At 50.7% G+C, this 13,299-nt stretch overlaps 1 protein-coding gene across 1 annotated transcript; it reads left to right on the forward strand.

Moving 5' to 3' along the window:
- Positions 1–329: 329 nt before the first annotated feature.
- Positions 330–11,517, forward strand: Il9r (interleukin 9 receptor). Its single transcript, XM_027425166.2, has 9 exons — positions 330–860; positions 5,945–6,058; positions 6,388–6,499; positions 6,587–6,774; positions 7,231–7,376; positions 7,736–7,949; positions 8,405–8,510; positions 8,873–8,957; positions 9,684–11,517. Exons 1-9 carry the CDS (start codon positions 833–835, stop codon positions 10,116–10,118), a joined length of 1,428 nt encoding a protein of 475 aa, XP_027280967.2. The 5' UTR covers positions 330–832; the 3' UTR covers positions 10,119–11,517.
- The last annotated feature ends 1,782 nt before the right edge of the window (positions 11,518–13,299 follow it).

The following is a 13,299-nucleotide window of genomic DNA, read 5'->3' on the forward strand; positions in this document are numbered from 1 at the left end:
ACAGAAACCAAAAACTAAATAAAAATTTACATAAGTGTCTGTTCACAAGGACATCTGTGAGGAGAGAGGTAATGCTCTCCCATTTCAAAATCCCTGTTGTACTGTTTGTCTGGTTGTACTAGTTGCTTTTCTTTCTGTTTGTGTGAAAAATTTTATCTGCCTGCCTGTCTGTCTGTGTATCTATCTGTGTATCTATCTGTCTGTGTATCTATCTACCTACCTATCTATTGTTTTTCGAGACAGTGTTTCTCTGTGTATCTCTGACTGTCCTGAAATTCCCTCTGTAGACCAGGCTGGCCTCAAACTCACAGAGATCCCCCTTCCTCTGCCTCTAGAGCGCTGGGATTAAAGGCGTGCCCCACCAACCGACCTTCTTGTTTGTTTTTCTTGACTGAGTTGTTACTTACTTTACACTGACACTGCCAGTGCTGTATCTCAGAAAAACCTCGAAGGGGAAAAACCTAGAAGGGGTTCTGCTGAAGAACTGCTCTGTACCACGTCCTTGCTGCCTGTGCCCCTCCTGTAGAGGGGTTCCTGGGAAGACAGTGCACACTCTGTCAGTCAGGACAAGTACATCTACCGTCTCTGTTTGGCAATGCTCAGTGTCATGGGGTGAAATTGTTTCCCCCTTACTGTTCTCCAGCTTGCAACAGATGGCGACAGCCAAGCTCCATGGAGGCCATTAGCTCTGTGATGTGCTTGTGGTTTCAGATGTGGGTGGCCCGTGTTCGCCTGCTAAGACTTATCTCCTGGATCAGGTAAGGGACTTTGCAGTTCACACAGGACAGTTGGCAGTAAGTCACCTCCTGCTTGGGGTTGCCTGTGACGCTCTATGGCCCTGAGAGGATGCACTTCAGAAGGTGAGTCTGTGTTTAGGGCTCCCCTCTTCTCAAATCAACGTGAGGTACGGTGTCCCTGGTAATGTGGGTGATACCCTCATTGGACCTCATCTACTGCACTGGTCTTGAACATCTCCCAGAGATGACATCTTTGCAGAGAGTCATGAAATGACAAACTACAGTATTCAAGGCTGCAGTGGTGGTGGGGGTGATGTCAGTGTGTCTATGCCCCAAAGTGACAGAGGGAAGGACAGGATGCATGGCTGATTATGGAAGAAGCTTGGCTTTCTCAAAGCTTCTTTGATTGAGCTGACTTTTAGGGGGACGAAACCTGACAGCCTGGCCCAGGGTTGGTAAAGTCCCCTAAACCCCCAGATACTTTGAAAGTTTTCTGGTAGAAGAGGATATGGAGGCAGTGAATGTGGGTGAATTCCAGAAGGGTAGCTTGGTGGGGTTGGGAGCACGGAGAGGAGAGAGTGTGTGGTGAGCAGGAGTCTCTGTTTCTGGGTTACTGGGCATCGGGAGGCTGTTTTGCTGGGACTTTCCTTTTCTTCCCTAACTTGGTCTTTCCACGACACTGATGCCCTGGCCTTACACTTGACCAGTGCTCAGCCTCCTACGAGTAAACTACAACCCATGACTGCCACTCTGGTGAAAAGTCCTGGATACCCGCAGGAGCAGGGTGCCTTTGGTAGGGACATGAGAGGGCACTTTTGTTAAGGAGTTGGGCTGGTGCAAGAGACATGCATTATCAGGGAGGGCCTCTCTCTAAGTTGCCCATCTGGCTGAGTTAGCTTTGCCTGCAGGTGGCTTGAGGGGAGGCCCCTGCTAGTGCAGGGCATAGGAGGCACTTCCTCACGAAGGCAGTGGGAGTAGTGGGGCACCATTTCCTCCCACCCGCCCACCCTTCTCGTGTACAGTTCCAGTACATCTGCTTGAGCCCTGCCTGTAGCCAGGACCTCTTGCTCAGGTGCTGAGTGGCTCAGCTGGCTGAGCCTGGATGCAGTTGTCCCATCAAGCAATGAGGTGAGGCTGGAAGGTGGGCAAGTGCTTTCGGATGGGTAAAGAAGCCAGTTGGAGGGACTGAGTAAGAATGCCAGGAGGAGCTCCCTGGCCACCTCCCTGCCAGCTTCCCTGTGCTATTCAGAGCCCCACCCTTCCCTTCCCTGGTACACCTGCCACTTCTCCATCCAGCCTCATGTGAGGCCAGCCAAGTGTGCCTCGGATATCTGCCCCACTAGTTGTCCTTCCTGCAGGAAGTGTGTGGGAAGGTGCTTCTGGGGGCTCCCTTCTTTGCCTTGACACCTCTGCTCCTTCCAGACTGTCACCTTCCTTGGTCCTCACCCAGTTGGTCTGCTGGCCCTGTCCTTCCGGCTCTTACCATCCCTACTCCATCAGCATCATCACTGTGCTCACACACCCTGTGCACAGCAGGCTCGGGATCCCCTCCTCCCCCCCCCCTGTGATAGAGGAGGTCCTCACACTCTGTGGGGTTTTCCAGAGGGGAAGCTGGATCCCGTGCCCACCTCCAGCCCCATTTCCTGGCACAGCTTCCATATGCCACAGACTCCTGCTACTGCCGGAGAGCAGGGTGTCTCCCTCCAGAGAGAAGACACTGCTGGACAAGGTTTGCTTAAAGAGCAGCCACCTTCCATCCTCCTCCATTTCTGTGGGCTTTGTGGGTGGGCATGAGAATAGGGAGTTCCCCCACCTTTGTTAAGACAGAAAGCAGGGCCTGGGGATGTAACTCAGTTGGTAGGTGCATGCCTAGCATGCACAAGGCCCTGGGATAACACCCAGTACTGGGAGAAAGGAAAAGAAGAGATGAACAGATAGCTCAGCAGTTAGGGCCACTTGCTGCTGGCTGGGTGGTGGTGGTACACAGCTCTCAGGAGGCAGAGGCAGGCATATCTCTGTGAGTTCAAGGCCAGCCTGTTTTACAAAATGAGTTCCAGGACAGCCAGAACTGTTACACAGAGGACCTGGTAGAGTATTACAGTACTTCATGAGTGCATGTATACACAGACACGCACACATTCACACACACACACAGAGCAGGGCTTGACTGGTTCCTTGTAGAGTACTTACCTAGCCCTGTTCTTGACCACAACTGTATAGTTGCTATTAGTATTATCAATGTTTTTTGAGACAGGGTCTTGCTCTGTAGCCCTGCCCAACTGGTCTGGAACTCACTATGTCTCCCAGGTGAACTGGGATTCAAGGTAATCCTCCTGCCTCAACCTCCTGTGCACTGGGATTACAGGCCTGTACAACTGTGCCTGGCTACAGCATGGTATGTGCATACATTTATTTATTTATTTATTTATTTATTTTTAAATGTATTTATTCTTAGAGTGTATGTTTTGCCTGCATGTATGTCTGTGTGAGGGTATCGGATCCCCTAGAATTGGAGCTGTGAGCTGTCATGTGGGTGGTGGGAATTAAACCTGGGTCCTTTGGAAGAGCAACCAGTGCTCTTTAACTGCTGAGCCAATCTACCCCACCATATGCCTATACCTATACAGTTATATGGTTCTGTGTGGCAATTGGCAAGGGAATAACTCATTTGAAGTGAAGCTGACTTGTTGCATGTTCCATACAGCACTAAGTAGCCCTGTGCCACTTGCTGGTAGCCCTGTGCCCATTCTGGTAGCTGACTCTGGTCGGGGAGGGTGAGAGGCAGAGACTGTATGGAGATCCTTCTCTGTGTCAAAGACAGAAGCCAGTTTTTAGGGCAGTATATCCTCCATTGTGGCCCAGAAAATCAGGGTAGGGAGGCCAACAGGGCTGGAGGTAAATCTCAGAATATAGAAGAGGTGGGGCTCTAGTCCAGTCTAATGATTCTAGTTCATGTCAAGTTGACATAAAATTAACCAGGCTAGGCCCTGCCTCAAAATAAAAGGTAAAAAAGAGGACCTGGAATGCAGCTCAGTGGTAGACTGTCAAAGTACCTTGTGTATTTATGTTCATGCGCACTCACACACACAAGCGTGCACACACACACAGTAGGGCATAGCTGTGGCTCCTTATAGAGTATTTACCTACCTCTGTTTTTGACCACAACTCTATTGTTATTGTTATTAGTCTTATCATTTTTTTTTGAGAGGCTGGGAGGCTAGGGCTATGTCCTCACATCTGATATGAGGGGCTGTGCTGGGCAGTGGTGGGGGCTCCAGAGCAGGGCTACATACCTGGGAGCGTCCATTCCAAGATTGTAGATGTTGGCTTCTCCTGGTTCTCAAGGTTCTGTAGCCTGGTGTGTCTAGAGTGTGGTCAGACATTTTTTGGTCCTAGCCCAGCTCGTCTTCAAGGATCAATAAGTGTTCAGTTGTCTACCTCTGTCCCAAGAACCTGGCCCAAGGTCTGTCTTGGAGTCCTCCTGTCACTGATATGTACCAACCTGTCCTGGTAGAGTTTCGGGGAGAGAGGCTTGTGACGCCCAAGACTTTGGCCTTGTTGGTGAGGTTAAGCCCTAAGCACTCACACATTGCTCTCAGAAAGTTCCTGGATGCTGTGACAGTTTGTGGGACCCCTTCCTAAAACAGAGGGGCCAAGAGCACATACTGGGTTAGTCTCTGGTTTCTCTGGGTCTCTGTTTTCTCATCATTAGAAGGGTAGTGACCCCACCCTACCCAAGTCACCCAGTGCAGATGGAGGTACCCTGTGGGGAGGAAATGCTGTCCGCCCACACAATGACTACATTGCATCAAGCCTTTGTCTCTGGCTAGAAATGGGGTATGCTGGGCTGAAAGTCACTCTACTCCCTGCCCTCAAACCATCTGCTCATGGGTCAAGCTGTCCCTGAGGTCTGTGTCAGTTCTCAGCTGGAAGTGGTGGCAGTGCTGATCCTCCCTCCAGGTTCTGTCACTCTAGGATCCAGCTGTCACACACCCTGGGAGTATATGAGAGTCTATATGTCGTCCCCACTTTGCCAATAATCTCCACAAGAGCAGATGTGTACTACTTGGGAAGCTTAGCTTTTGTGTCCTTGGTGACACCTAGAGGTGCAGACAGACAAGCAGACTGCTGGGTGGTGGGTTGTAGTTAATAGACATCTGCCTTGGGTTGTGTGGATGGGCTTCTGGCCGGTCGGCCAGGGTGCTGCTTGCCGAGGTGGTGCCGGCTCCTGGAAGGCCAGTGCTGTGGTCTCTGTGCATGTGTGTTTCCTTCTTTCTTATCACCAATCAGGCTTGTATAACTCGGGTGGCCCTGCTTCCTGCTCAGGGGCTATCAGCCAGCCATCTGTAGATGTAAATGGGTGACAGGGCCTCAGTAGTCACACAGCCAGGCACTTCCTGAGACATAAGCTTTTGGTCCCGATCCACTCCTGGCTCATCAGGGATCCCAGGGCTCAAGGTCTTGCTTTTCTCAGGGGCTTCCCTTTGTGGGATATCTGAGGACAGTGCATGGCATGCAGTCTGGGAAGAGCTGTCTGTTGTGTAGACAGACATCTACTGCTCTCTTGTCCTGTGTTCCTGGGGCAGAGCTCTGTTACTCTGTGTCAGGAGTAACAAGTAAGAGAATGCACAGAGGCTTGCCCTGTGACCCTCTATGTCACTCTACTTCTGCATTGCGAATGAACAGTCTTTGGCTGGACAGTTGTCAGAACCTAGGTAGAGCTGAGCATGGTGGTGCACACCTTTAATTCCAGCATCCCAGCACTCAAGAGGCAGAGGCTTGGGGATCTTCGAGTTCGAGGCAGTGAGTTAGTTCCAGGTTGCCATACATGCGTAGAGAGACCCCATCTCAAAACAAACATGAACCAAGGCAGAAAGTGCAGGTATTGCCAAGCCTGGGGTACCGTGCTGAGAATGATGGCAGGTAAATGAGCATATGCTGCTGTCAGAGCCTAGGATCAGGAGATCTGAGTCTGAGGGGACAGCTCAGTGCTGAAGGTTCCAGTCTTTGGTTGGGTCAAGTGGCTTTTCTAAGCTTCCGTTAATCACTGAAGCTGGAGAGCTGTGCCCAGTTCTGTCCACAGGACTCCGTAAGTGCGCCTGCTGTGCAGAGTGCTGTGGCAAGCAGGCCTCCCATGGGGTACCTAGGACAGGGGAAACCTCCCACAGGGGTGCCTAACACAGACCCTACAGTTTAGTCTTTTGCAGGTTGGACCTTGGAGAGGATGGCAGTGAAACAGGTCCTGGGCCCCTGGTTCCTGATCTACACCTGTATCGGCTCTTGCATCTGCTGGGGAGTCCCTGTCCCAGAGCAGGGAACAGGTGAGGGTTGGGTGCCACATCGTCCTGAGGTGGCTGGATAGAGAGTTAGGGGAACTGGGGACAAGTTGTCACCTGTGACAACCCAGGGAAACACATGGGCCCAAAACACTTCTGGAACCTGTCCTCTAGTGTCCCTCCATCTCCCACCCCACAAAGCTCTGAGGTCTGACTGGCCCAGGTACCATGGGCAAAACCCAGCCATTCTCAAACCTCTCATCTTGCCCCTGACACATTCCCTTGGGACTTTCTTCCGAGTCTGTTTGGTCAGATCCTCCCCACCGACCTCATCTCTGCCTTGAGGCCCTACTGTGTGCTCCCACCATCCCCAGGACCGAAGGCTGGGACATTCACCTGCCTCAGCAACAGACTTTTCAGGATTGACTGCTACAGGTCAGCTCCAGAGCTGGGCCTGGCATCCAGGGCCTGGCTTCTCTTTACCAGGTGAGGATGGAGGGCCAGGCCTGCTCGGGGAGGGTACAGGGTCCCCGTGGTGGCAGCATCCATGATGCGAACACATGGCCTTTCCAGTAACCAGGTGACCGACATCAGGCACAGGTGCACCTTCGAGGACAGCGAGGACAGCGTGTGTACCCTTGTGCTGCCCCCTGAGGAGGTGTTGGTGCCGACTGACAACTTCACCATCACTTTGCACCGCTGTGTCATGGGGCAGGAGCAGGTCAGCTTGGTGGACTCACAGTTCCTGCCATGGAAACATGGTGAGTGGGACAGCCCTGCCAGGAGTGGCCTTGTTGCTTGCCTCTGAGGTTGTGGTCTTGAGCCTTTGACTCTGCCTGAGAATCCTTGCCAAACAGGACCCTGGGAAGGGGGCATAATGGCTGCTGCAGGGTGGTTTGGGCAAAGCATGAAAAGACATGGCCACCTGGGGGTAGAGACTACAGTCTGAGCTACTGGAAATGCACTTTAATCACAGCAGGAATTACTCTGGGGAGGCACCAGGAAGAACTTCCAGCAACCAACTGTGAAGGAAATTACCTTGTGGGGGTTGGGGGGGGGAGGCTTAAGAAAGTCATTGACTGCCTTTCCCCAAGAATGAGGTCCCTAGTATGAGGGAGCCTTGACCATGAGCTCTTGGTAATGTCCTTGGTCCCAGTTCTGGCCATGCTGAGGGACACAATGTAGCTTCAGCCTCACTGGGCCCCTCTTTGTTTCAGTGAAGCTGGATCCCCCCTCGGATTTGCAGAGCAATGTCAGCTCTGGGCGTTGTGTCCTGACCTGGAGTATCCAGTTTGCCCTGGAGCCCTGGAAGTCACTCTTCAGCTATGAGCTGGCTTTCAAGAAGCAGGAAGAGGCCTGGGAGGTAACACGGTGGTAGCTCTCTGAGGTCTCTTTCCTGGGACTGGCTAGCGTCAGTGGTGAGAACAGGGGGAGGCAGAGTTAGAGGTGCATGTATGTGCTGGCTACAGACAAACCTATTCTTGTGTGTGTCTATGAACATAGGGTGTGTGAGTGTGCCTATTTGTACATGTGTGTTTATATGTGTATGAGTGTGTCTTTGCTTTGTGCTTATATGGGTGAATGCATACTGGAGAGTATGTAAATGGATGAGTGTATACATGTACCCATAGGTGTGTATAAATATGTGTGAATGGGCTTGTTGGTACACACATGTCCATTCTTTAGGACCCTGTACTCAGTCAAATGCCCCCAACCCTGCAGCAGGCCCGGCACAAGGACCGTATATTTGGGGTGACCTGGCTCAGCCTTGAAGCTGTTGAGCTGAATCCTGGTTCCATCTATGAGGCCAGACTGCGTGTCCAGATGACTTCATCAGAGGAGGAGGGTGACATGGCAGAGGAGGAGTATTATACAAACCACTGGAGTGAGTGGAGCCAGCCTGTGTCCTTTCCCTCTCCCCGGAGATGGAGACAGGGTAGGTGCTGTGTGGTGGCTGCTTTGTCGCACCTGGGCTGAGTCTTTGTTCCTTGGTTCCTCCTGTCCCTCCTCCATTTCATCAACCTACAGCCTGCCCCGGGCTTCTGAGATGAGTGAGGAGTTCATAGCTAGTGGCCACCATTAGGAGCAAGGGTTTCCAGGACTGCACACTGGCTGAGGCTTTTGTCTGAGGCTGGACAAACCTGTGTCCTTTGTGAGTGCTGGGCTGAGCCTATGTACAGTGATGACCACTGGCCTTATGGCAGATGGGAAAGGAGGGGTACAGAAGAGATCATCCCAGGAACATCAGAGGTATGACACAAACCCAAGGCCCATCCTAAACTCTCTGCTTTGGCTCAGAGAACTAAAGGTGGCTTTTTTTCCCCATGTGGACTTAGGGAGACATCCTGGCACTGAGGCCTGTTCACAGCCACGGACTCTTTCTGCCCACAGGCCTCCTGCTCCCATCCTGGCGGTGGTCGGATAGCATCCTTGTTGCTGTGTCCGTCTTTCTTCTGCTGACAGGCCTTATCCACCTTCTGTTCAAGCTGTCACCCAGGTAGATACCCATGTGGTTGTGACCGTGTATGTGTGAATGAATTGTGGACATGACTGTAAGTGACTGGGTTACACATGCATTAGTATATGTCTGTGTGAGATTGGGGAACCACAGCTACCTGTTTATGACACAGATGTGATCTCTGGAGCTTTTAGCCGCATCCAAGAGAGGATGAAACAATAGACAACTAGATGTTGCTGTGCCTAGTAGTCCTTTGAGGACAGACAGCTTTGGATGTAGTGAGCATCTGATAGGTAGACGGGAGCTCAAGTCTTGGCAGTGACTTAAGCTTTCTGGAGTGTGACATTGGGAAGGGCTTCTATCTGGGTCCCTTGGTCTTGACTTCTCTATTTTGGTTTCAGGGTGAAGAGACTTGTCTACCAGAATGTCCCCTCCCCAGCAGCATTCTTCCATCCTCTCTTCAGTGTGTACAATGGGGACTTCCAGGTGTGTGCAGGGGAACTTCAGGGAGGCGGGGTCAAGTGTGGCACTACAAGGGGCAGAAACAGCCTAGAAGTCTGCCTTGTGTGTGCTGAGTCTGGGCTTACACTGGGGGTGAGGCATGAGCAAGTGTGGGGGTCTTGACTGTGCTCTGAGCCTCTTTTGTGTATATAGCAGGCTTACATTTGTACCCCATCTGTAATGGGCACAAATTTTGCTGTATTTGGGTCAACTTGTCATGGCACAGCATGATGGACTGTGAGACACAGGGCCATTTTGTAGAGGCTCCTGGTCCCGCTGAGAGACAGCACCCTTTGGGAGGCCCAACTCTCCTGTTGCTATGTAGAGGCTCCAGACTGTCTCTAGTTTTGTGTGTCACTGCTTTTAGGGGGGTCCCATCTGTCTCTGCTGGGTGGCCATGGAGAGCATTCTGTCATGGTTTTGTTTTGTCTTTGGCACCTGTCACATCTTTCCTTTTCTCTTTGGTACTGGTTCATGCTGTTATAAGTCTGCGGTCTCCAGCTGAGGGGGTTACTGAGGGGCCTGAAGAGACCCAGGGCTTCATACGTGGGAGGGAGATGGCTCTGGGCATGGGCGCTGCTTGGTTCTGGGATTGCATGGTGGAACTTCCCAGAGGAGGAGATCTGGGCTGTGTAGGGGGAGGCTTCTGCTCCCACAGTGGGCCCTGAACATGCTGTCTGAGCTTTTCTCCTGACCCCTGCTCTGATTCAGACCTGGACAGGGGCCCACAGAGCTGGACTACAACCAAGACAGAATGGTGTCAGCACTCCGTCAGCAGGCTCAGAGTCCAGCATCTGGGAGGCCATCACAACTCTCACCTACAGCCCAGCATGCCCTGCACAATTTTCCAGCCTGAAGTGGGAAGGCACAGGCCCTGGCTTCCCAGGGCCTCCAAGCTTAGAGTATGTGCTGCCAGCAGGGTGTCTGGAGTTGGAAGGACAGCCATCTGCCTACCTACCCCAGGATGGCTGGGCGCCTCTGGGCTCTGTCAGGCCCCCTCCTGTAGACTCAGACAGAGGCAGCAGCGACTATTGCATCTTGGACTGTTGTGAGGAGTGCCGCCCCTTAGCACTCCCAGGACACACTCAAAGCCCTGAGCTCACACAGGCTCAGCCTGTGACCCTCCCTATATCCAGCAGGGCCTGATATCTACCAAGGGATGTGGACATTTTCCTCCCTCCTACCCTCAGATGGCACCACACTCAGTCTCAGCCTGTCTCAGCCAGGTGCACCATGTCTATTTTGGGGAGGTGAATTGAACTAAAGGCCCTGGGACTGGCCCTTGAGTGGGCATGGAACTCCAGAGAGGAGGCAACTGTGCATTGGTCAGAGGCCATGTGGATGGAAGCAGCAGGCTGTTTGTTACCGCTCTGCTGTGCCGTGTGGTGGGGAGGCCTCCACACTCAGCTTCTCAGCGTCAGGACTCCTCTCTTCTTTCTGGCTTTGTCACAGTCCTGAAAAGAGGGTATGACAGGCAGCCTGGTCTGTCTTCATACCCTTAAAGGGTTAGCCTGGGTCAAGGGGACACTGCGGAGACAACATAAACAGGTGAAATGTCCCTTTTCTGTCCCTTCCCACTAAGACTGAAGGTGATGTTACAGACCATGGATGGCTGGGGCTGGGAAGAAGGGTAGAGCTTTGAGCAAGTGGGGTTGTCCATCCCCGAGATCAACAGGATGGAGTCTCACTGAATGCTTCAAAGAAATCTTACCCATCTATATTAATTACTTTTTTGTTACTGTGATAAAACACCGTGACCAAAAGCAACTTATAGAAGAAAGAGTTTATTTTGGTTTAAGGTTCCAGAGGGATAGGAATATATCATGGTACAGAGGCTTGGCAGCAAGTGGCAGGCATGGCAGCAGGAGCAGGAAGCTGAGCGCTCACATCGTAACCAAAAGCATGGAGCAGAGTCAACTGGAAGTGATGTTTTATTACCCAAACAAGGCTCTACCTCCTAAAGATTCCACAACCTTCCTAAACAGCACCACCAGCTGGGGACCAAGTGTTCAAATATCTGAGCCTATGGGACGTTCTCGTGCAAACCACCTCACTACCTCCTGTCCCCAACATTCCACTGTTCCTAGGAGAAAAACTGAAGTGAGGGCCACTGTTGAGTTGGAAGTGACTATTCCTCAGCAGCTGTGGCCTGTGAGGGGCACTCATACCCCAACTACCTGTGGGGTGGTCCAGAGGGTATGATGGGTAGACTAGAATATGACTGTTATTTTCCTAGGCCTGCCCTAACAGAGTACCAGGAACTGGAGGTTTGTTTTCTCTTTGACTGAAGTTCAGGGGTCTGGAATGGAGATGCCAAGAAGGCCATGCTCCCCCAGAGGGAAAGGTTTGTTTCAAGTCTTGCTTCACATCTATTTCCTTCTGAGCCATCTCTTCCGAACTGAGACTAGATGCTGCCCCAACGGCAGGGCAGAGCCTACCTTACACCCTCATGTGTGAGCAGAGATTTGTGATCCAGTGGGCAGAAACTTAGGCTGAGCGGGTGGATACATTTGTACAGATTTGGGGCCTTAAAGCACTGACCAGACAGGAGTCCTCTTGATACTTTGATGTTTTTCAAAGGGTAATCGTGGAAACAATGGTAGTGTGAAGATTTCTGAGGATGTAACAATGTGCAAGAGAGAGCCAAACCATTGCATGGTAGGCACAGTGAGTGGGTAGGAATGGTGCAGTGGTGTGGGGTCAGAGCTGGTGTTCTGGGAGGGCTCACAATGCTGACCCCAGGGCAAGTGTTGGCTCACAGGATCAACCATGGCATGATGGCCTAGTTAGAACTGAGAGAGCCTTCCTCCAGTCCGGGTAGAGGAGATTTAATATTTTATTTTTTAAATTTTATTTTTAAGTTTATCTTTCATTTCAATAAGTACCCCCCCCTTTTTTTTTTGTATGTATACAGCATATACTATTCTGGCCACTACCATTCTCTCTCTCTCTCTCTCTCTCTCTCTCTCTCTCTTGGTTTTTCGAGGCCGGGTTTCTCTGTAGGTTTTGGAGACTGCCCTGGAACTTTCTTTGAAGACCAGGCTGGCCCCAAACTAACAGAGATCTGCCTGCTTCTGCCTCCCGAGTGCTGGGATTAAAGCTGTGCACAACCCCTGCCCAGAATACCAATCTCTTCTTGATCCCAAGGCTTACCATTACACTGTATATTTCAGTCAATGTAAATCAAAACCAAAGTTTGTATGTCTTGTAGGTCATGGAATGGTTCATGAAAACAATTAAGGCTAAAATTTCACAAAAGGCAATTAATTTAAGATTCTGAAATCTGGGGCTTTTTAATCACACTCCAGTAACATCACTCCCATGACCATCAATTTACAAAAAGAAGTAAGATGTATCGGGGCAGTGGAGGCGCACACCTTTAATCCCAGCACTCGGGAGGCAGAGGCCGGTGGATTTCTGTGAATTCAAGGCCAGCCTGGTCTACAGAGAGAGTTCCAGGACAGCCTCCTTTTGGTTTCAATACAGAGAAACCCTGGCTTGAAAAACAAAACAAAAACAAAAAACAACAAAACAAAAAGTTCACAAAAAAGTAAGATGTAATGTAGTAAGACACCCACCTAGCCGAATCTGTGGCGCTGACCACGCTCACAGGTGCACATGTAAGCATGTGGTATTTGGTCTGGGGCCCAGACCCCAGACCACTCTCTCTTGGTTCCTCTCGGGTCAAGGAGAGCAGCCTTCATGTGGATCATTGGAGCTGGAACTTGCGGGCCATCAGTTTCTTATGCAAGTGACTTGTCTCCGAATAAAATCAACCTATATTTAACCAAGTCCCATGTATCTTAATCTGTGCATCTATAATGTAATTCGTAAAAATAATTGTTCCAATTATTTCAAAGTATAGAAACTAACCCTGGCAATGGTTACTAGACAATCATCACACCATTTGCCTGGGTGTGTGGTTAATATCTGTTACTTAGAAGCTTTAAGAAGAATGGAAAAGCTTAACGTCTGTGGCAATCTATTCAAAATACAAAAGTAACAGCTCATTAGAAAGATTCATTTTGCCAGGTATAGTGGCACCCACCTTTAATCCCAGCACCTTTGGAGGCAGAGGCAGGCAGATCTCTGTGAGTTTGAGGCCAGCCTGGTCTACAGAGTGAGTTCCAGGCCAGCTACACAGAGAAACCCTGTCTTTAAAAACCAAAAAACCAACCAACTAACCAAACAAGAAAACCCAGAAGCCCCCCCAAACCCAATAACCCCAATAAACGAAAAGCAAAAAACAAACAATGACAAAACCAACAACCAAACAAAAACCCCTGAAGAGGAAAGATTTGTTTTTATTTAATGAAAATGTACATAA

This window comes from Cricetulus griseus, chromosome 7 (assembly GCF_003668045.3).
Source record: "Cricetulus griseus strain 17A/GY chromosome 7, alternate assembly CriGri-PICRH-1.0, whole genome shotgun sequence".
Taxonomy (NCBI): Eukaryota; Metazoa; Chordata; class Mammalia; order Rodentia; family Cricetidae; genus Cricetulus; species Cricetulus griseus.

Bases quoted from the DNA above. Each gene is read 5' to 3' on its own strand.
- Il9r (XM_027425166.2), top strand. From the start codon at position 833: ATGGCCCTGAGAGGATGCACTTCAGAAG. The intron at 861-5,944 runs GTGAGTCTGTGT...AGTCTTTTGCAG, and splicing joins GAGAGGATGCACTTCAGAAG to GTTGGACCTTGGAGAGGATG. The intron at 6,059-6,387 runs GTGAGGGTTGGG...CACCATCCCCAG, and splicing joins TGTCCCAGAGCAGGGAACAG to GACCGAAGGCTGGGACATTC.